Genomic DNA, 23,845 nt, shown 5'->3' with positions numbered 1-23,845 from the left:
CCCCTCCTCATGCTAGGAGTGACTACAGGACTTAGTGGAAAGGGCATTGCAGACACTGCCCCCTCCCATCCCCAAAGCCAAGAACTCCATTCCAGAGCTCCGAACCAGACAATTGCAGAAACGTGAACCAATTGGCTTTCCTTGGATAAAAGCTTCAAGCACACTACTTCCCGCTGGCCACTGGGTAGGCCAGCTGCCAGCTTCAGAAAAGCCCTCTGTGCCTGCCTCCCCATCTGCCAAATGGGGCTAGCAATCATCCTCCCTCTCTCCCAGGATGCTGCAAGGATAGAGTGAGGTCTCCAAGGGGAAAGGACTTTGGGAAAACACAAATGCAATACGAATTACAGTAACACCTCAGGCACCCAGCGAAGTGGGGAAAGATGGGATGGCTCACTTAGTGTTATTTTTTTCAGTTAACCAAGGGTCAACCCACTTAGGCAATGAAGGGGTGACCCTTCATAGGCTGTAGGGACTTGTCTCAGAAATGTTTCCAGGCTTATCTTATCTTGGATCATTTTAAACATTCAGCACCTCTAAAGAAGCCTTGTAGGAGCACACAGCTCAGGTTGTCTGAGAGAATAAACCTAGAGGGGAGAACAAGATCTTGTCCCCAAAGGTCACACTTGCTTCCAAAGTTGACAACAGCAGAAAGAAGACTGGCTCCCCAGTCAAGGAACCTGGGTTCAAATCCGACCTTTTATGCTTATTACCCTGTGGGACCTTGGGCAAGTCAGTTAACCTCCCTGTACCTCAGTTTCCTTTAGAGCTATGATCTGTGGTCTATGCTCTATCATATAATCACTGAGAAATAAGCAGTATTTCAAAAATAGAGTCTCATTAGAAGTGTAAGAAGCCAGAGGGAGTTCTGAAAGACAATGGGGCCAGTAGCAGAAAGAATGCTGGATTTTTGAACCAGAGAGAACCTGAGTATGAGTCCAGGCTCTGTCACTGACTAGCTGAGTGATGTTGGACATGTTTCTTCTCCTCAGCCCTAAGCCTCAGTTGTTTTTTTACACTTTGTCAAATAAGGGGTTGAACTAGTGGACTTTGAGGTCCTTTCCAGCTCTAGATCTGCGACCAGATGTGTGACCTTGGGCAAGTCACTTGGCCTCTCTGGGCCTCAGTTTCCCCATCTGTAAAATGAGGCGGTTGGACTAGATGGCTTCCGAGGTCCCTTTGAGTTTTAAATCTGAAATCCTTCAACTCACAGGACTGCATCCAGGCTGCAGGAGAAAGCAGAAAATTCCCAAAGTTCTTAGGAAACGAGAGGCTCTTAGTTGACCTAACCTGTGTCCTCCCAACAAACGCTTTGCCGAACTCACTGTAGGCATTTGCTACTGGTTTCCCGGCCCAGCTCGGAAATGGGCACTGACACAGGCAAAGTCTATTTCAAGGCCTCAGGAGGCTTTTCCCTTGTTCCCACAGGCTTCTGACAGGTTGCCTCAGAGGGCAGCCCTTTGGGCCGACGCTCCTCCCTGGCTTCAGGCCCACCATGGTTCTGGTTGTCTGGGTGCTAACTGGGGTGTTACTGTATTGCTGTTCGTCCATCAAGACACAATCTTTTCTCATTTACTCAAGCCTCAAGAAGCAGGATTTTGCTTTGGGGAAGGGGCTCATCCAAGGGCACAAGACTGAAGCCAAAGAAAAGGGCAAAAGGCAAGCTCCGCCTTGGAGCCAAGGCAAGCTCTTCTTCCTCCAGGGCACCTAGCACAGGACTATGCTTCTGCTCAGTGACTCTGAGGGCCAATGTTTGCTGACTCCAGGGTTTGCTCAGGCTCCTTCCCTGGGAGTGTTGGCTTTTTTCTTGAAGGCCAGTAGACGCTTCAATAAAGGTTCCTGAGCATCCGTGGCTGGGGGGCCACGCTGGGACGCTCTTGGGTGTAATGGCAGCTGCCCCAGCGGATCCAAAGGGCCTGGGACAATAATACCCCCCCAGCCCTCCAATGGCAAAATATATCTGGGTTGGGAGGGAAGGAAGGAGGGACCTGAGCACGGAGTCTCATGGGCCAAGAATGGCTTACACCAAGTGGACCATAAGGGGCATGTAGACAGGGAGGAGCTTGACAATGTTCCCCTGCCTGCGGAGCTTTCCTTTGAAGAACTGAGCATACCAGGCTAGACTTGGCTCTCCATCTAGCTGACTCCCATGTTAGGCTCCTGAAGGTCACCAATAGGACATGGGCAATTACAGAGGCATGATGATCCAGTAGAAAGAGCATCCCCACTGAGAATTGGGGAACCTGGGTTCTAGCCTTGGCTCCCCTACTTAGTAGCTGTGTGACCTTGGGCAAGTCACTTAGCATCGCTGGCTCTCAGTTCCCTCCTCTGTCAAATGGGCGAGTACCTTTCCTCAAATGAGGCAACAGATGTGAAAGCATTTTGGAGCATTAAAAGCTCACCATCTCAATGCAAGCTATCACTCACTTTGACCCCACTAATACCAATTTGGGATAATTTGAGGGGGGCTGGGCTGAAGTTTGCCTTTGCACTGTTCTGTGAAGCAAATTAAAAATGTGCACAAAATTGCAAGGGGTGTGTTTAACCTGCTTGGGAGAACAAAATATTTTTAAGGACATCGACACATTAAGTGTTTGCATGCAAATGGATGATGCTAATTAAAAATGAGTTCATTCTTTTTTTTTTTTTTCCATTCAGTAAAGCAGGCCCAGCTGAACCTCTACTTGAAAACACTGTTAGTACCATTTTGTGACTATGTTATGACTAAAGATTGAAGAGTAGCTAATGTCTGCAGCAGCAAAGAGCAAAAAGCAAATTGAGGAATCAAGATTCTGTTTAAACTCAAGTAGTGAAGGATAATCATTTGTTTTCAAAAGCCCTGGACCGATGGAATTGGACCGATGGAGAGATTGACTTCCCCGAGGTTGTGGAATGGAAGGTGAGTGGAAACTCAGGAACAACTGCCATGAGCTTATGGGTGTCATTGGCTTTAGTTGCCACAGAACAAAGGATTATCTTTGACAACAGAAGTAGAAGGAGGACTTACTCTAATGAATGGAGTCACGCATTGTTCTTTTCTATTGCAGACATTAGTTTGGTTATTGACTGTGGTGTATGTACTGAAAGGTATTAAAAATCGATTCCTGAAAAGATGTCTATAATCAGACCTTTCCCTCATTCAAACTGGCCTTGCAGCTGGTCTGAATCAGGCGAGGCTTTGCTGTAGGTCTGTAGATGCCAATGGCCTCCAACAGCAGAAGTCTGAATATAGATGGGGAGGGTTGCGGGCTGGGGAGGAGGAGTTTGTTTCATGTCCTCCAAGAGACACTTACCTGCACGTGAATTCTTGGGGGAGGGAAAAAGAGGGAAAATATGACTCAAATAGAGGAAAAAATGGTCCCTGGATTCAAATGACTGTTTCAAGAATCAAAGACTCCCTTTGGGATCACTTCATTTCATTTTTGCTACTCATTGTTATCATCAATTACTGGACTGAATAAGGAGAATGGCTTCTCTAGAGAATTGGCTCCCTGGTGGGAGAGGGGAAGGGGAAAGGAAAAGGGACCAGGAAATGCAATTCAATCACAGACGTTACCCAGAAACTCAAGGAAAGCATCATTCATTATGTGACAAGAAAGGCACAGTCGCCGAATAGTTTTCAAAGAATCCAACAAACACTCTGAAGACTAGACATGGCTCGGAAGAACATCACCGAGCTGAAAAAGGAAAGGGCACACAATGCACAGCAACAGAAGGGCAATTAGCTTAGTCGTAGCAGGCCTTGGCCGTACCCTAGATCTTAACACTCTCTGTTCCATACACGTTGTAGCCTTCTCTGTAAGTGGCGTAATTCTGGGTGGTGGCGGCAGGAGCAGGCTTAAAGTTTTGAGTGTTCTTCGTGAGTTTCATGCGTTTGGATTCCGCTCGGGATTTGTAGCAGAACTCTATCAGAGCCACCATCATGGCCAACCCCAGGCCTCCAACTAGGATATAGAACACGCCGGCCACGTTGCTCAGACTCAGAGCGCTGGTCTTGTCCTAAGAGAAACGGACAATGTGATTAGTTGGTGGGAAAATCACAGGCAGTGGGACATCATCATGCTTTGCAACAGTTCAGGGCTGTCCTATGCTGTCAAGATAACTAAACACAGGCATAGATGGTATGGCTCAGCCCTGGCAACTGGCTTGTGTTATACAATGAGTAGATTATGCTTCCACTGACTGTTATGATCCCAGGGGTCCTACCACCTCAAAAAATGTTAAAAACATAACCCCCTGACAACTAGCTTTAGGAACCAAAGAGTAAATGGAAGCATAATTCATCCCTTTGCCAGGCTCAATAAACACCTATTGTCAGAATTCAGCCATGACATCCATCTCTCTCTCTCTCTCTCTCTCTCTCTCTCTCTCTCTCTCTCTCTCTCTCTCTCTCTCTCTCTCTATTTCTCCCCCTCTCTCCAAGTAACACTTTTCATTTGGGAACCTAAAGTATTCTTTGCTCCGAGCTGGGGACATTCTTTGCCAGGGTCTTTATATCAGTGTTTGTTCCACCTCTTTCTCAGTGCTTGAGAGATCACTCTGGGACTAGCTTTGATTAGGGTGGCAAGTCTCTCTGCTGATGGACTCCATCTGCAGTAGAGGTGAGTCTGTCAACGTCCTCCCAAGAGCTACAGGGGCCTAGTAGGAAGCCCCATTAGTCCCTGATTGGCTCCATTTACACATCAGGGAACATTTCTAGGAGGCTGGCAATTAAAAAAAAATACCAGCTCCTTTTAAAACTTAGATTTCAAGTGAATGTCAAGGATAATCTTTAAAAATACTATACTGATCATAAGCTTTCTATTTGCTAATTTTTAAAAGTGAGAAAGACGGTCAGTTACTTTCAGGTCAGACTGCAAATTTGACTAAGCTAAGACTGCATGAGAAAGCAAAACCTGGATTGCTGAATAATGGAAAGGAAAAAAAATTGCTACCTGGACCCCACCTTCAAGGTAGGACTGACCAAGGGAGGGAGGGGGGGTTTTCATTGAAAAAGTAGCATTTTGTAATCTGTTTAGAGGGAATTGTAACCATTTTGCTACTGGATTTAGCAGAATGATTTGCTCACCATCAGATCATTACCCCAGTGGATTGATTCCCTGTTTTAGCTAGAATGCGATGGGGAGCCAGCAGGGATGCTGAGTCACACGAGGAACATAGCCAATCCTTGTGTCTTTAAGTCAATTAAAGTTAGGTGGGAAAGATTATCCGTATGTATGGCCATGTCCACGTCTCTATTTCTTAGAAGCTAGTCTTATACTTATTTGCACTGATGCAAAGGCCAATTGAAGTTGGATTGTATGTGAAGGACGATGGAAAATATCCCTACAGGAAACCTTGTGATGCATTGCTCATTTAGGAGAAGTGACGTGGTTCAAATTGAGGAAGAGATACAAAATATATGTCACCTGCGTCAATGGATCAATTTTACATTGGCTCCCCCAGCTCCCCTAATCTCCTCACCCCAATCCCACTATTGGATTTTCATGCGTGTGCAACGTTTGTTGAACAAAAAATGTTCCTTGACATGACTCCTATAAGCTGTGGCAATGAGAGTTCTGGGCTCCCAGGCAATCATGCCATTTATGGCCATGAGACTTAAGAGCTACAGTAGCAAAATGGTTCAGTGCATAGGGGGAAATGAATGTTGGCGTTTCATGAAATGAATTAACCGATCCCACAATATTAGTTTAAAGAAAGAAAAAAAGGAAAAAAAAAAAAACGGAAACTCAAAGGAAAAAAAAAACTTTCTTGGGGGAGCAAAGGGATAGAGGGGTGGGGTGAGGGAGAGGCGGGGAAGAGTGTTTCATGCTTATCAATGTGATGTTAATCCTGACGATGTATACCCTCAACGAGCATGCGGCTAGATCTCAAAAGCGCTCCAAACAGCTTTGGAAGTGAGAAATGGGACAGACTTGGTGGCCTTAGAGAACCACTCAGGTGCTGGACTTGATTCAACAGCAGCTGGAATGAAGCTGATTCATGAATTCTTCCAGAGACCAGTCTGGTTTCCCGGTTTGAGGGTGGGGCCAGCACAATATTAAAATGACCAAAAGTACTTACAACTTACAAAGTCTCTGATACTGGAAGAGAAAAAAAAAAGCTATCGTGATTGATTCTTCTTCTTCTTCTTTTTTTTTTTTTTTGGTGTGATTTTGGAATTGTTTTCTCCTTGAGCCTTTAAAATGTAAAATACACTGGAACCCCCTTAGAATATACTCGGGCATAATGCTGTCAGCCTGGTGCGATATGGCTGGTCCCCAAGGCCCATCCTTGTTCTGTCGCTTTAAGAGTAGAATTATAAGGGGGTCCCATTGTATTGAGGTAGGGTTGTGTGTGTCTGTGCACATGTGTGCATGCATGTGTGTGCATGTGCATGTGTGTGCGTGCGTGTGTGCATGTGTGTGTGTGTGTGTGCGGGTGTTGTTTTGGGAAAGCCATTTCAGGGGGAATCAAATAAACAGTAGGTCAAACTGCAATTGCTAATCAGTACAAAAAGACCGCCAGCGACTGACCTTACTCCCAGAGTCCTTGGCTCCGCACTCCCCCTTATCGTACCACCATTTGTTTTTCAGCTTGTCTAAGATGCCTTGTTCACTGAGTTTCAATACTGCAAGGTTTACAGGCGTTCTTCACGTGGGAAATAACATAAATAACATTATATTATGTTATTTTATGTTATTCAAGCTTCAAACTACTTTAAAACTATAGAAAGCGATAAAGCAGGGAGCCCTGGCCACAGTCATTTTAGACACTGCAGGCAACCTGAGCATTTTGACCTTATCAAACTTTCCACTAGAGCATCTCTATATTTACCAGGGCCTGCCCATATCGCTTTGAGTAATCGGCACACACTGTTAAATAACGAGGGTAGAAAAACAAGGCAGTCACTTGTTGGGGCGGGCTCTCTCTCCCCATGGATGCAATTGTCTGACTGCCGCTTACTGCGAGTTGGGTTTGATCTAACTGGGCGTCTTGTTGGACTTCCAGACAGAAAACATTTTGGGGCAAGGGAAGTAGCTGAGGAGAAGAACAAGAAGGGAATTCACATTATAGACAGAAAAGCAGAATGCAACAGATCAGACATCGGTGTTGTTGTCGCTGTCGTTGGTCATCCCCTTCCTCAGCCACGAGCCACGTGAACATAGTGGCTGGGAAAGTTCATGGAAACATTCACTGGAGAGGCTTGAACAGGCCCTTGAGTCTTTGTTAATACCACAAGTATTTCTTGACCCAAGGCACACCTAAGAGCACACACCTCTGTTGGTGTCCTCCCTTTAGGGCTCATTGTGGGGTGGGGGTGACCCTGGGCTTTCAAGGGCACTGCCAGAGGAGGTCCTACCAAGCTGCAAAGATTTCTGTTCTGGGATGAGCCCTGGACTCTGTGTCTGGCAGCTGAGGATCAACTTGGTTAAGTGTGTGGAGGCCCACCACCAGAAATGGGGTGTGGGGGGGATAGAGACTCAAACTTTTTTTTTCTATAGAGACTCATGAAAGTTGTCTGCTAAGGCTTGGAGGGCTTGGCCTTTATGTGGGTAGTGGGAGGATTCGAGATCCAAGTTGCTTGAAGCATCAAAGCAAAAGTACACATGGCAACATTCTAGAGCTACAAGTAGGGGCCACATGTGAGTCAGGTTAAGAGAGAACAGGGGGCTAGACTCTGGGTCGCCTTCTAACTGCTGGGACTCTATGAATCCAAAGACACAGATCATCCTTGGCCATCGAAAGGCCACTTTGGATTCAAAGGCCAACCACTTGGGAGGCAACTAGTTGATGCCAGATGGTGCCAAGGACACTGCTGATTCCATAGCTGTGTAGGGGAGCCAGGTGGCCTCTGTATGTGTCATGGGGGCTTCTCTCTGCAAATAGACTGGGAACACTCCTCAGAGGTAAAATTTCCAGGCCACTGGTGCCCTCCAAATGGGCAAGAAGGACATTTGCTGCCCCCAGTTCATCAGAACTTGGGTGGGCCTGTCCTTGCCCTGGGGTAACCAACATTATCTCTGGGGTTGTTTTCTCATCTGATGACGACGATGATAATTCTTTATCCCCTGTCTTCTCTCTAGGGAAATTGACTGTTCAATGAAATATCTCTAGTTGCTTTGGATAAAAGGGCATTATAGAGATAACACAGTATTAGCTTATCACAAGGCAAAGTCAACAGAAAAACCAGTAGGAATTAAAACGACTATTGCATACTCTGAATCATGCAGAAAGATCAATCACTGATGGTATCCCAGCCAGCCCTGGTACCACGACTAAGCTGCCCACTTACTCTCTATAGGAGATGATGAAGGTCACCATGGACATTCCACAATGCTCCTTTCATCCCACAAATGCATCTGACTAATCGCCTTTTGCTGACCAATGCCAATCTTACCACAGGCACAGAGGGCTGAGCCTTCCTGCCTTTCTTACCATCACCAACTTTGGGATGTGTAATGTGGCTTCTTAATCGAGGACCCTTCAGACAATGGAAGGTTGATGATGCAGGCTATTGTAGGATACTGGATCCTGCATTTCATCATACAACTGGGAAAGTCCTTGGGGAGACATCTCTTCAATGCCCTGTGGCCAGGGTCTTTTGAATTGAGAAGGGGGAGGGAATTGAAGGGGGTGCTGAATGATGGGGTGCTTCAAAGGAAGCTTGAAGTCCCATTATGATATTACCTGGGGCTAAAAACCAGAGGACTAAGGGAATTCTTTCTTTCTTTTTTTTTTTTGGCAAGGCAATGAAGGTTAAGTGACTAGTAAGTGTCAAGCGTCTGAGTATTTGAACTCAGGTCCTCCTGAATCCAGGGCCGGTTCTCTATCCACTGCCACCTAGCGGAATTCTTTTTTTTTTCTTTTTTTGGTGAGGCAATTGGGGTTAAGTGACTTGCCTAGGGTCACACAGCTAGTAAGTGTTAAGTGTCTGAGGCCGGATTTGAACTCAGGTCCTCCTGACTCCAGGGCTGGTGCTCTATCCACTGTGCCACTTATCTGCCCCCCCAAGGGAATTCTTAAAGCTGGGCTAGGTAACCTCTGATACTGAGGTCTCTTGGGGCCCCTGAATCATTGTTGTCTGGCCCATCTTTACTACTCCCAGAAAACACCCTCTATATTATTTTCTTCTTCCTCCTTTACACTTCTCTTCTTTTCTTTTCCTCTCTCTTTTTCCCATTTATTTTCCCTGTCTATGCTTTGGCCTGGGTTTATACAACCTAGGGCTGGTGTCTACACAAAAATGCCACAGAATTATCAGGAGGTGTGTCTCTTGGCCCCTCTGGGCTTCATTTCTCTGCCTATCTCTGACCTTTTGACACTTCCTCTCCCTCTGCTCCAAGGTATTCTGGACTTTCCTGGCCTTACTTGGGTTGGCTCAGGTTTCCTCATGGTGATTATCACTCTGCCAAGTTCCCTTTGCTTCAAAGTTATCCCTCACTGCTCTTTGGCAACCAAAACTCCGACTTTCTCAATTTGGGTGGTTTCTGCTTAACACTATTTCCACAAAGTGGTGAAAAGCCATTTGAAGGGGACTAGTAGAACTCAAAAGAAGGACTTGTTTATGCAGAGGCTCATAGGATCCCAGATCTAGAGGTGGAAACGAGGACCTTAGGGGTCATCAAGTACAACTGCCTTATTTTACAGATGAAGAAACTGAGACCCAGGGAGGTAAAGTGACTTGTCCAGGGTCACATAAATAATTGTCCGAGGCCAGATTTAACTCAGGTCTTTCTAACTCCTGCCTTGGTAGAAAGTGTGGATATTCTTCTGAGCAGGGGAGGCCTTCCGGGTGGCCCTTGGCTCACTCGGTTTCCCTCTTCTCCAACTGGAAGGTTGCCAGTCCTTGCCTTGGGCTTGTTCAGTGGTTCCCGGGCCCCCTGTGGGATTGCTTCTCAGAAGTTGCTGAGCTCTGCCTGAAAGCACTGAGTCCCACAACTGACATACAGTGAGTGGGTCATTACATTGCCATTGCTGACAAGCACCATAGGCCAGCAGAAACTATAGCCTTTGAATGGGAAAAAATACCCTCAATCAAGTCCAATCCATTTCAGAACACATCACAAAAGCAGGCAAAGGAAAGTATAGATAGATATGTCCACTTAAGGAGGCCAGGATGGTTGCCAAGAAAACAAACAGAGCATACTTTCAAAGCCAAATCTCCTACAACTGTATGCCTCACTGGGGGCAGGAGCAGGGAGAAGGGGGCACCTCGCAAAGTTCTCAACACACAGTTAACCCTGTTTGCAACACACAGTATGATCCCTGTCACAAAGTCACAAGAAAGCTTTTCCTTTGCTCAAACTGCCTACCCACTGTTTGAAATGTAGAATGTCAGACCTAGGGTTTGAAGGGACCACAGATGCCATCTTGGCCAACCCCTTCATTTTATGTATTGGGAAACTGAGGTACATGGAGGGGTGAATTAACTTGTTCAGAGTCACCCATAGGATTCTAGGTCTAGAGCTGGAAGGGCCCTCGGAAACCATGTAGGCCAAACCCATCATTCTATAGATTGAGAAACTGTGAGCCAAGGAGACTCATCTCCTTGGTAGGACCAGAGCTCTAGAGATGGAACATACTTTAGAGGTCATTTAGTATTTTACAGGTGAAGAGACTGAGGCCCAGGGAGGGGAAGGTCATAGGATCACAATTGTAGAGCTGGAAGGGACTTTATTTTTATTTAATTTTTTTTTGTGGGGCAATGAGGGTTAAGTGACTTGCCCAGGGTCACACAGCTAGTAAGTGTCAAGTGTCTAAGGCCGGATTTGAACTCAGGTCCTTCTGAATCCAGGGCCGGTGCTTTATCCACTGTTGGAAGGGGCTTTAGAGGGCAAATTCCCTAATTTTACAGGTAAAGAAACTGAGGCCCAAGGAGATTTGAACTGAAGCTACTTGACCAAAGAGGCCAGATAAGAATCCAGGCCTATTATAAATCTGCTCTTTCCTCTAGCCCCTATTTGGTGCTGAGTGAACTTAAGGGAACTTTGACCTTATTGTTAGGACTGGTTACAGACTTACTTGTCAGCCGTGGACAGCAAATGAGGGGACTGAGGCAACACAAAGGTTAAACCACTTTTTTGAGGCCAGACAGAAAATTATTGGGTAAGAACTAAGAGGTAGTGAGGCCTTGTATACTCCCAAATGAGGAGAACTCGCACTTCTCTCCTACTCTAAGGTTTTCTAAATACACTCCTCACAATTAATTTATGCCATAGGCAGTTTAAAGATGATTAATTTGTCCCATTTTACAAAGGGGGAAGTAGAGGCTCAGAGAGGAGAAGGAACTTGTCTAAGTTCACACAGTTGCAAATGCCAAAGTCAGGATTTGAACCCAGGTCTCTTGACTCCAAGTCCACAACAGCACCACTGAATCCTATGTTATATACTCTTCTTTGGTAAGTCAGGAACATTCCTATAATATCTTTTCTTTGGGAATATCCCTGACCTAATAAACTCTTAGTCTAGCAAGGGCACATCTCACAGAGGAGCTCTCTTGCTGCCATTTCCTGAGCCAACCCCAGAGGGCTATTTTTGGAGCACTGAGCATAGGCCTTTCGGAGAGTGGGGAAGCAGTCAGAGATCTAGAATGGTACTGGGGGGCAGCTAGGTGGCACAGTGGATAAAGCACCAGTCCTGGAGTCAGGAGGACCTGAGTTCAAATCCGGCCTCAGACACTTGACACTTACTAGCTGTGTGATCCTGGGCAAGTCACTTAACCCTCATTGCCTTGCAAAAAAAATTAGAATGGTACAGTACTGGATGAAGCTGTTCAGGTTCTTTTCAAGGAAATTATTTGGGCAGTCATTAACTCAACAAGGTTTACTGTAAAATTCTTGCTTAGTGGACATTTACTAGAGAAAGATATCGAGCAAGGACGGCCCAGCAGGATAGACTCCACACATGCAGGATGGATCTTGGCTCTCCAATGCCTCTTCTGTTAACCTGCTACAACGCCTACATTTCTACCGTTAGGTTTTCATTCCCTGGATTGTTTTCTGTTAAAAAGCACATCTCCTCAAGAGGATGTGAGGAAACTAATATATAACTGTCTAAAAAGTGTTATGCAATGTTCTCTTACATTCAGAATTGATTTTTAGAATCTTGGGAGAGAGGCAAGAACCTTTAAGCAGACAACTACCATGCAAAATCTGCAAAGGTGGTCATTAAATGTAGCTGGATTCTGGGCAGAAGGGAGGGAAAAGACTTACTCGTTATTAAGGAATTGAGATGGTGGGGAAAACAAACCATATCCTAAGGGCATACTGACTTTTCTCTGATCGCAGGACAGGGTTATTGGCTGCCATGACACATCTGGTAACCGTGTTAGCTTGGCTTTCTTTTCTTTCTTTCTTTTTTTTGCTGGGCAATGAGGGTTAAGTGACTTGCCCAGGGTCACACAGCTAGTAAGTGTCAAGTGTCTGAGGCCGGATTTGAACTTAGGTCCTCCTGAATCCAGGGCCAGTGCTTTATCCATTGCACCACCTAGTTGCCCCTGCTTGACTTTCTTTTGATTTGATCCATTTGAGGAATAAGAATGGAGAGGGGTCTTTGCTCTGGCAGCTTGACTGGCAAGACCAGCCATGACTCAAAGATGGATGAAATCCTAAGTGAAAGAGTTAGGGTGACTTATGACCTCTTCTGATGCTTTATTATGGTGCACAAGTGGCTGGGAGTTCTCGTTAGGCTATGCCAATGAAACATAAGCTAAAGAAGCACAGACCTGGTGACAAGTCTGTGGTCTGCGGTCCAGCCGTGAAAATGACCAGTTTGGCTACAATGACTCTTAAAGATCACCTTCTAAGTCATAGTGGAGCTGTGATCTGCACCAGTGGAGAGAATAATGACGCTGGGGAAATAAGAAATGCTTGAAATTTTGAAGAAGAGTGATTTAAAGACTAAAGTCACCAAAATTTTTCTGCACTATGAGACTTGTTGCCCTAATAGCCAAATCATGCTTTTGGTAGCAATGCGAAGGCTGAGGTCCAGTGGTGTTTTTTAATGTCTAGAACCTTCAAAGTGAGTTCAAATTAGGCTGGAAGGCCATGTGGGTTAAATTGAGTAATGATTAAACTCAGCAAAAGTTAGCCAGTGAGAAGCCTATTTTTTTCTAGATAGAGATTTCATTATTTTGCTCCCTATGGTATTTCTTTTGTTTCTTCATTTGTTATAGTGATCAGAAACAATACTGATACTTTAATAAACTATTTCTCTTCCTCTTTCTCCTCCTTGTTCTCCTCCTCTTCCTCCTCCTCTCCCTCCTTTCTTCTTCTTCTTCTCCTCCTCCTCCTTCTTCTTCTTTCTCCTTCTTCTTCTTCTTCTTCTTCTTCTTCTTCTTCTTCTTCTTCTTCTTCTCCTTCTCCTTCTCCTTCTCCTTCTCCTTCTCCTTCTCCTTCTCCTTCTCCTTCTCCTTCTCCTCCTCCTCCTCCTCCTCCTCCTCCTCCTCCTCCTCCTCCTCCTCCTCCTTCTCCTTCTCCTTCTCCTCTTCCTCCTCCTTCTCCTCCTCCTCCTTCTTTCAGAAAATAAAGGGCACTGGGTGGATTGCATAGCTTACTTTCTTATATATCATCCACACTTAGGGCTAAAGGAACTGCAAAAACTATGCTCTGTAATTCAGGGCCCCATTGTTATTTGGTGACAATTATCCAAATCGCAGGCACAGCTCCTAGGAGCAATCAAGCAGGCTTTAGGACGTATCTTATGGATTCAACATGATTCTAGTAATGGAAATTTCACATGTTGGGGGGAGGGCAATAATGATATCAGAGAAACTGAGGTTCCTAAGAGGTAGCCAGGGCATTTTCCCTTACAAAATTATGCTTTCTTTTGGAAAAAAATATTTAGAACAAAAAAAATCCCCTAAATTAATTTTATTTATTCCCCTAAATTTGTTTTCAAGAAAGTCTAAAGTAATACACAGTAACAGGATACCTATGATACAACAAAAAGAAGTTTTAAAAGTTTTATTTTGAAGATAACCTAAGTAGTGAATAGCTTGGAGCCATGTCAAATTCTTCTCTATAACAAAAAATGCCAAGAGAGTAATTTAAGAATGTTGGGCTGTCTTGCAAGAAAAAGCAAGAAGAGAAATGTGGGCCATGGTAATTCATCAGCAAAAAGACTCTGCCAAAGAATCCAGTGATCCTGGAAGATACCTGGAGACGCAGTGTCTCCAGAGGACCTTGAACTATGGAAAATGGAGCCGAAGCTGACAAAGTTGGTATGGAGAGTGACAGATTTAAGGACATAAAGGGAGCAAGTGGGAAAAGGGAATATGAGGAAACAATGATACAGCCATGTCTGCCAAGACCACTTGGAAAGATTTCCACATTATTTACAAGAAGACAGTATCTCTAGCTCCTGATGGCTACCCTTCCATAAAGTAGCTCACACATAGGACATCAAGGAAGGTGATTATCCTTAGTGTCATCAGGACCATGTTGGCCAAGGGGTATCTGTGTGTGTGTGTGTGTGTGTGTGTGTGTGTGTTATTTCTGTTTTGTTTTGCTTTTTTTGGTGGGGCAATGGGGATTAAGTGACTTGCCCAGGGTCACACAGCTAGTAAGTGTCAAGTGTCTGAGGCTGGATTTGAACTCGGATCCTCCTGACTCCAGGGCCAGTGCTCTATCCACTGCACCACCTAGCTGCCCAGATGTCTGAATATTTTAAAAAGAATGTTATTGCCTTAGAGCTTTAATACAAACAATCTATGACCCAACTTGCAATGAGATTGGAAGTTATGCTGCACTTAGAGTCTGAACAGCTGGGTCCAAGTTCAAGCTCTACCACTTACTTGTTAAATGACCTTGGACGAGTCACCTTCATTTCTCTGAGGCTGTTTTCTCATCTATCAAACAGAAGTAATAATCTATGTTCTATCTGCCTCACTTGGCTTGTGGGGGTCAAATGAGATAATGGCTAGGAAAGCGTTTTGCAAATGGTAGAATGTTATGTGAGTATAAGGTAAGTCTAGAGGGGGCAAGTACAGGGAGGAAGGAGGGAAGAGATGGCGTTTACTGGTGGACACAATATATACATAAAACATAAGGTGTTTTGAGAAGGGCTTGCATCCTAATAATGGGGGGGGGTTGTGGGGAAGGCTTTCCAGAGAAGGCAGCATCTATATCGAGCCTTGAAGTAAGGAAAATGAATGAATGGAGCATTTATTAAGTGTTTACTATGTGCAAAAGCCCCAGTGGGGCTTTTAAGTTAAGCACCTCTGGTGCAGATAGAGAAGGAAGACTCAAATGCTAATGTGGGGGGAGACAACACATAATTAATAATGATGTTGAATCATAATGAATAATGTACACAGGGTGTCCTAGAAGTCTTAGTGCAGTTCTAAACTCTCAGTAATTTCAAATGTTAATGGCCCTCAGTGGAACTAGAAGTCTGGAAGAAGGGTGCTATTCCTTGACATTGCCTTCTTTTGTTTTACTTCTACTCTCTACTATCTCCCTGAATGGAAGGAAAAAGAACACCCACCGATCTGAGAAGTTACAGAGACAAGTTGGACAAGATGCTGAGCTTGAGTTGCCTGGAAGCTAATGACTCACATTTCCCTTAATGCCCAACTATAGAGATTCATTCAATTACATTCAACAAAAAGCAAGATGCAAACACATCTGTGTGGAGGAGGATGGTGGAAGAATATTAGCTATATCACCTCATACAACAGCTGACAGAAACAGAAGCAAAAGTAATGCTAAGGCAAGTTTGGCATGAGGCTCCACTAAGTCACATCATCCCAACGATACTCATAGATGATGCTGGTAAGACAACAAACAGTATATATTTGTTAACATTATTATGTTTTTATGATCAATGAAAGTGGAACTACCACATTTGTTTCCTATCACCCGAGTCCTAGAGGGAGAAATAACACCTAATAATAGCACTTGGGAGGAGTGGCTGGGCCTGATCAATGCACACTGAGAAAATCTTGACTGGAGGCAAAACAACCTTCAAAACATCAAGGGATCATTTTACAAATTATCTTGGGGCAAAGAAGCTATCAAAAGGACATACAAAAAATGACGGATGACAAAAACATCCAAAAGAGGAGATAGGATGTCAATAACTCCCAGTGCATATTTCCTCATCTTTAGAAAATCTATGAGAATGATCTATACAATGGCCATGATATTCAGGATATCCTTGATGGAAAGATGAGAAGGAAACAAGCATTCTTTTCCAAATTATTCTCTACAACAGATCAGATCTTTACTCATTCAATTGATTGAAAGGTATCGAAAAAACAAAAACCTGTTATGTTTAATTTTTATTGATTACCAAAAAGAGACTTGGTAGATCAAAATACGGCCTATAAAGGTCTCTGTCATGTATATATTTTTTTTTGGTGAAACAATTGGGGTTAAGTGACTTGTCCAGGGTCACACAGCTAGTACGTGTCAAGTGTCTGAGGCTGGATTTGAACTCAGGTCCTCCTGAATCCAGGGCCTGCTTTATCCACTGCGCCACCTAGCTGCCCTCATTGCTTTTTAAAATTTATTATTTTTTTTTATTTTTTTGGTGAGGCAATTGGGGTTAAGTGACCTGCCCAGGGTCACACAGCTAGTACTTGTCAAGTATCTGAGGCCGGATTTGAACTCAGGTCCTCCTGAATCCAGGGGCAGTGCTTTATCCACTGTGCCACCTAGCTGCCTCCCTCATTGCTTTTTTAATGTACTGTGTTGCCTCTATTGACCCGGTGCTTTATCCACTGCGCCACCTAGCTGCCCTTCTGTTTCTGTCTTGAAACCCCAGAGTCACCTTTGAGTCTGTTCTCTCTTTGGCCCTCCATACCCAACCAATCATCAAGTCTTCAATAGGTCCCTCTCCTTTCCATTCCCTTTGACAGAACCTTAGTTGGAATCCCTTATGGAAGGCTAGGTAGTACAGTAGATAATGCTGGATCTGGAGTCAGGAAGACCTGAGTTTGAATCCTGCTTCATTCATACTCTTACTAGCTGTGTGATCTCTTTCAGCCTCAGTTTGCTCAGCTATAAATGGAGATAATAAGAACACCTACCTCAGAGAGTTGTTGTAAAGACCAAATGAGATAATATACAGGGGCTCCAGAAAGTTTTCATCCACGTTTAAGTGTGAAGGCTTTGGGAACAATGTAAGGTACATCGCAGATCTTAAAGTGCTATAGAAATGTTCTTGCTCAGCCGTCTCAGTTGTGTCTGACTCTTCGTGACCCCATCTGGGATTTTCTTGGCAAAGATACTGGAATGATTTGCCATTTCTTTCTCTAGTTCATTTTACAGATGAGGAAACTGAAGCACATAGGGTTAAGTGACTTGCCTAAGGTCACACATTTAGTAACTGTCTGAAGTTGGATTTGAACACAGGAAGATGATTCTTTCTGACTCCAGCCCTGGAAGTCTATCCACTGCAGCACCGCCTAGCTGCCCTATAAAAATATGAGCTGGTATTATTTCTAGTCAGATGTCTGAACAGATAGAGTGCTGGGCCTGGAGTCAGGAAGACATGAGTTCAAATCCAGCCTCAAACACTCACTGGCTGTGTGACCCTGGGCAAGTTACTTAACTTCTGTTTGCCTTATCTACTGGAGAAGGAAATGGCAAACCACTCCTGTATCTTTGCCAAGAAAATCCCATATGGGGTTACGAAGAGTCAGACACAACTGAATAACTGAACAATACATTATTTCTTAACACCTCACCCTAGACAATGGCAATAGCCTCCTATCTGATCTCTCAACCTTTTCCCTCTCAAATCCATGCTTGATGCCACCATCGGATTATTCTTCCTAAAATAATGCTTCCATCACAGCTTTCATCTGCTAAATAACCTCAATGGATCCATAGCCTAGAAGATGAAGGCCAAACTGCCCACTTTGGCATTCAAGGCCTTTTAGAAAATTGATCCAAACTCCCCTTCCATCCTTTTCTCACTAATTCTTTTACATGTCCCCATTCTGCTTTGGCCAAACTGGTCTTACCCACTGATGCCACCCCCTAACAAACATCCTCTATCTAACATCATTGATTGGTTCAGCCAAAACAGGTTGTGAGATGATTGAATCCAATAATCTCTGAGCTGTAAAGGACCTCTGCAGCTATCTGGTCTAACGGATGGAGGAAAAAAGAATTCCCTCTCTACAAATATTTTGACAATCAACTTTGCTTGAAGACATCTAATGAGGGAGGACCCAGTGCTCTCTGAGGCCCAGCAGTAATTGTTAGCAAGGTTGGCGAGGCCAAATTTGCCTCTTTGCAACTTCCATCTTGTTATACTAAGCTCCCAGAGATAGTGGGAGGCACAGATAGGGACCAGCAGTGTGATTTCAATGGCACGGGGAGCTCCCAGTTGAGGAAATTCCCCTCTACCAATGCTGACCATCACTTCTGCAACAGATAGTCTTGGAGAGTTGCCTGGGACCTCAGGAAGTTAAATGACATGTCCAGTGTTACATAGTGTCAGAAGCAGGATCTGAACCCAGGTCTTTCTGGCTGTGAAACTGGTGCTCTATCTGCTGCACCATGCTGCCTCTTCTAGAGGGTCTGGTTTATACTTTATTGCCTCTACTTCCTCACCTCCAATTCACATTGAAATCTGGCTTCTGATCCCACCACTGGACCAAACTTGTTTTCTCCAAGGGTACCAATGACCACCTGTTAAATCCAATGGCTTTTTTCTTAGCCCTAATCTTCCCTGACTTTTCTGCAGCTTTGAACATTGCTGTCCACTGCCTGCCTTGGCTTCTGTGACCTGATTCTACCTTGGCTCCCCTCCTACCTGTTGGAATGCTGGCTTATTCTCCTCTCCCTGCCCCCTAAGTGTGGATGCCGTCCAAGGCTCTGGTCCTGGCCTTTTTCTTCCTCTAGATGACTCCTCTTGGTGCTCTCAACAGTTCCTAAGGCTTCAATGAGCATCTTTATGCAGATAATTCCCAGATCTAGAAATCCAACCCCTTCTCTCCTGTGCCCCAGCCTGCTATATATTCCCTCCAAACCTGTCCCTCCTCCAAACTCTTCCATGTCAGTTGATGGTACTCCAGTCCTTCCAAGGTTCACAACCATCACCAAACATCCTTGAATCTTCTGTCTCTCTCCAACTTCCATATGCAATCAGTAGCCAAGTCTAGTTGCCATAATTTCACAACACCTCTCACATCCATCCCCAACTCTGCCCGAACACTTAATATACCCTAGTTCAGTCTGTCATCATCTCTTGGCTGGACTATTGCCACAGTTTCCTAATTGGGCTCCCTCCCTGTCCCTTTCTCCAATCTATCCTTCACAGAGACATCAAATTTATATTTCTAAAACACAAATTTGGCCATATACTCCCTCTCCTTATAAAAAAACTTCAGTGGCCCCTATTGAATCTAGGACAGAATACAAAATCTTTATACAGGCATTTAGGGGCCCCTGTAGTCTGACTCCCAGCTCCTGCTTCCATTTTATTTTGTATTACTCCCTCCATGCACCCTTCAAGTCGAACTGGTCTGCTAACCATTCCCTGTTTATACTTGTCTAGCCCCTGTCTCCTTTACTCTTTCATGAGTGGTTCCCCATTCTCTGAAGGTACTTCTTTCTTCCCCCTTCCTTCTGTCTTATAGCCTCCTTCTAAGCATGGCTCAGGTACCATGTCCTGCATGAGGCCTTTCCTGATCTTCTCAGTTATTAGCACTCCATTCCTCTTGAATTACTTCAAGTGTTATTGAAATGTGAGCTGTTAATAGCTCCTGGAGATTTCTGAATGCAGGACCCTAGGTTGCCGGATCCTAATAGTCAGTGATTACTTTTCCCAAAGACCAGTTCTATACCAGCCCTGGACTATTCTCACCTATGAGAAAATTTTCAACTGCATACAAACCCAACTTAACAAAGAGATGCCAAAACATGCAACTGATTGTGCTGTGACAGTGCCAAGGTCTGCAATGCACAAATAGCTTGGGGAACATATTCATTTCAGCTGATTTCAGAAATGTAGTTCAAGCATATTAAACTCCACACTCCAACACCATCAATACAGTTGACCAATATACTATGTAACCGGTACAGTGGTTAGAGCGCTGGTCCTAGAGTCAGGAAGACTTAAATTCAAATTCTGCCTTAGACAATTACTATCTGTGTGAGCCTGGGCAAGTCATTTAGCCTCTGCCTACTTCCTGTATAAAATGGGGATAATAACAGCACCTACCTCCCTGAGTCCTTGTGAGGATCCAGTGAGATTTTGCATACACACATGTATATGTGTATGTCTATATATGTAAAATGCTTTGCAAATTTTAAAGTACAATAGAAATATTAGTTATTGATTTACAAATGTGGGGATAGAAAGGGAGGATTGGTGGGAGACACTGTCCTTAGCTCCTGGTTATGCTACCTCCTGAAGCCCATAGCTAGATATCCGAGTCTCCTTAAGCTGACATGCTCTGTAAGGTCTGTGGGTCTAGTGGTACTGATGGTGAAAGGGTGGTGAGCTGGGGGCCTCATATATTGATTTATTTGCCCCACAGACTGGGAAGTACATTGAGATCAAGGGTATACCCTGATGGGGATTCTGGCCCAGTTTCCTCTTGAGCAGGAGTCTTGAGACATTTCATTCCACAATTGCCTCTGGCCTGGCAAGATCATCATCATGGGGGTGACATGGCAAGGTTCATAGATTTGAAACTGGAAGGGCTCTCAGAGGCCATATAGTCTGACCTCATCATTTCAGAGATGATCTGAGGTGGGATTTGAACCCATCCCCCCATACTCCTCGCCAAATCACATGTGCTTACGTGAAGGGGAGGGAAACTGAACCTGCTGTCTTTGCCTTCAACATTATTAATGGCTGTTCTTCCAATCTCAGTTGGGCCTTTCCAAACATGGAGGGCACTTTAGCTATGCTTGTGAGGATGGGGTGTTTAGTTCTTGGAGTGTGGGGTGGAAGATTGAGAATACTGCCTTATGGGAGGAAGACAGAATGCTCTTGCAAGGGTACTGCTGGGGAGTCCACTTTGGGGGGAATTAGGAATAGGAGTGATTAGGGAGAAGCTCATCCCAGTGTACCATCTTGTAGCTTCCTATTTTAACTAATTAATCTTGTTACCTAGCTGCTATGCTGTCAGTATCTTCTAAATTCAGTAACCTGGGACAAAGCCCCAGTTGCCTGCCTTAGTTACGACTCTGCCTCTCTTCTCTCCCCCCATCCATCCACCCATCCATCTATCTCTATATCTACATCTATGACTATTAGCCCTAAATATAGGCCCATCATGCTCCTCTTCATCCTCATTGTCCTCATTTGTAATTAATTAATACTTGAGTTTAATCCAAAAGACATCTGGATCTGGTTTTGGAATATATTTGAGGAGGTTTTTTTTATCCTTGTAGATTTACCTTCCTAATAATATCATTTTCTATTATGCTAAAAATAAACCTTTATTAAGTACTATGTGCTAGGCAATGTGCTAAGCACTGGGTATACAAACACAAAAAAAGAAAGACAGTCCCTGTCCTCGAGTAGCTTACAATCTAATTCCCTCCTGGTGACATTTTACATAGTTAGGTGAAAATGAGTTGCCTGAAAACAGTCTTTACAATTGGAACATCTATGCTTTAGCTTGAGTCTTCACTGTAAATCTTTTTTTTTTGCAGGGCAATAAGGGTTAAGTGACTTGCCCAGGGTTACACAGCTAGTGTCTGAGGCCGTATTTGAACTCAGGTCCTCCTGAATCCAGGGCTGGTGCTTTATCCACTGTGCCACCTAGCTGCCCCTAGCTTGAGTCTTTTACAGCATTTTTTCTATATCTAATCAAATATAGATTATGTCATTCCCTGAAGGATTGTTCTCTCATATAATCATATAGGATCATAGATTTAGAGCAGGAAGGGATATCAGAGGTCATTTTTACAGAGGAAAAAACTAAGTCCCAGGGTTAAATGACTTGCCCAAAGTCACATGGATACTAAGTGACAAAGGCAGGATTTGGCTATAGGTTCCCAATCCTAAATTTCCACTGGATCGTGCTGTCTCGCTACTTTATCTTCATGGTATAGACAAAGACCAAACACTGGCCAGATGGAAAGAAAAAGATCTTCACCAAAAAACAGAGTTCTAGTCCTTCCGAGGTCATCTAGACCTTTTCCCATCTCCTGCCAGGACTGTTCCAATGAACTCAAATGGACACCAGTATGATGTCAGGGATGGAAAGGGAATATTTTTCTAGCATGTGTGGGCAGGATAGGGACTGGACCTGTGATTGCATTTCTATAGAGAACGCCTGAATCAAGAAACTCCTTCTACCAATCTGGGTTGGCCCTTTCTCAGTGATTTCTGGTCTTAGAGTTATCTAAAGCCCCTAGAGGTCACACAGTCGGCATGGGCCAGAGACTGGGCCTATGTAAAAGGATTGTGGAATGCAAAGAGTTTTGTGAATCTTTTTTTTTTTTTTTTTAGCAAGGCAATTGGGGTTAAGGGACTTGCCCAGGGTCACACAGCTAGTAAGTGTTAAGTGTCTGAGGCCGGATTTGAACTCAGGTCCTCCTGACTCCAGGGCTGGTGCTCTATCCACTGCGCCACCTAGCTGCCCCAAGTTTTGTGAATCTTAAATAGGATATATTCTTATCATTATTTTCCAAGTGCAGAAATATAAAACTAGGGGTTAAACTGTTTCTTTTTTTTTTTTTTTTTTTTTTTTAGGAAACACAGCTATGAAAGACACATCCGAATCAACAAAACATTTATTAAACACCCTCTGTGTACTAAGCTTGGTACTATGGGGGATACAAAAAGGAAAACTAAATCATTCCTGCCCTCAGTGAGCTTATTTTTTAAACAGCAACAACAATTTATAGGGGATAAAGAATGGAATTAAGCAAGTGAAAATCCTTTCTTATTAATTAGAATTTTTTGGCATTTGCGTAGTATGTTGAACTTTTCAAAGCATGTTCAGAGATATTATCTTGTTTGATCCTCACAATAGTGCCCTTTTACAGATGAGAAAACTGAGGTCTCAGGAAATGGTGGCTGCCCTAGAGTCTGTGGTTGTCTTGTGAGGCCAATTACGTGTGGTCTAGGGGAGAGTGGTGTTAGAGGGTTAGGGTTTCCATCCCTTCTCTGAGATCCCATCCAACCTCTTGATCTAGAAATCAGCAAACATTTTAGAAAGTAGTCAGTGTCCTTGATGCTTCCCCCGATAGAGTATGAGCTCTTCGAGGGCAGCCATGATTTCATCTCTGCCTCTGTGTCCCCAATGCAGAGTGCCTGACACATAGTCCATACTTAATGAATGGTTGCTTAAACAATAATCTCTTTCCCAATCGTGAAAACCTGTGAAAATGCTTCGCACATTTCGAAGCCTGTATAGGGAAATATTATCAGCAGTTTGTTCTTATTTTCAATGGCCTACAAGTCTTTGTATTTCTTTAACCTTCTATTATTTTCTACCTCCAGAAACCCTGGCCTATCACTGCTTGCAGGGGTCCAGGATGTTTAGCTTGGAGAAGAGAAGACTTGGGGGAAGAGACCTGCTATCTGCTTTGTTCTGCTTGACCCCAGAGATCAGAAGTAATATGAAAGCCACAGAGGCGGTTCTTAGCTGAACAATCAGAGGTGTCTGACAAGAGAGTGGGCTGCCACAGCTAAGGTAGTTAGTTCTCCTTGGCTGGGGGTCTTCAAGCAGAGGCTGAGTGTCTACTTATTGGGTATGCTCAGGGTGGGGGTCCCTGTTTCAGGTACCAATTGGTTGAGTTGACCTCTGAGCGGCCTTCCAGCTTTGAGACCCTATGAAAGTCTGCCCATAGTTAAAGGAAGTGTTGCAGAAGGGGTCATGGTACACATATACCATGTCTCGATTTGCTGCCAGACGGGCATCTTCCTTTCTGCTATCTGTGTGGTC

The 23,845-nt window shown here is 44.2% G+C and overlaps 1 protein-coding gene across 4 annotated transcripts in view; it reads right to left on the bottom strand.

Moving 5' to 3' along the window:
* Nucleotides 1–23,845, bottom strand: part of GRIA3 (glutamate ionotropic receptor AMPA type subunit 3) — a 283,993-nt gene that overhangs the window by 3,675 nt on the left and 256,473 nt on the right. The window contains exons 14-15 of one of the 4 annotated variants that reach the window (XM_043974891.1): nt 6,513–6,627; nt 3,750–3,996 (exon numbers count right to left, since the gene is read on the bottom strand). In XM_043974891.1, coding sequence (XP_043830826.1) covers nt 3,751–3,996; nt 6,513–6,627 — 361 coding nt within the window. In that variant the 3' untranslated portion in view covers nt 3,750. Of the gene's footprint in view, nt 1–3,561; nt 3,997–6,512; nt 6,628–23,845 lie in introns of those variants that run through there. The other 3 variants (XM_043974888.1, XR_006354013.1, XM_043974889.1) reach the window with 3 other exon arrangements.

The sequence above is a fragment of the Dromiciops gliroides genome, chromosome X, assembly GCF_019393635.1.
Source record: "Dromiciops gliroides isolate mDroGli1 chromosome X, mDroGli1.pri, whole genome shotgun sequence".
Taxonomy (NCBI): Eukaryota; Metazoa; Chordata; class Mammalia; order Microbiotheria; family Microbiotheriidae; genus Dromiciops; species Dromiciops gliroides.
This window is presented reverse-complemented; position numbering and strand designations above follow the sequence as displayed.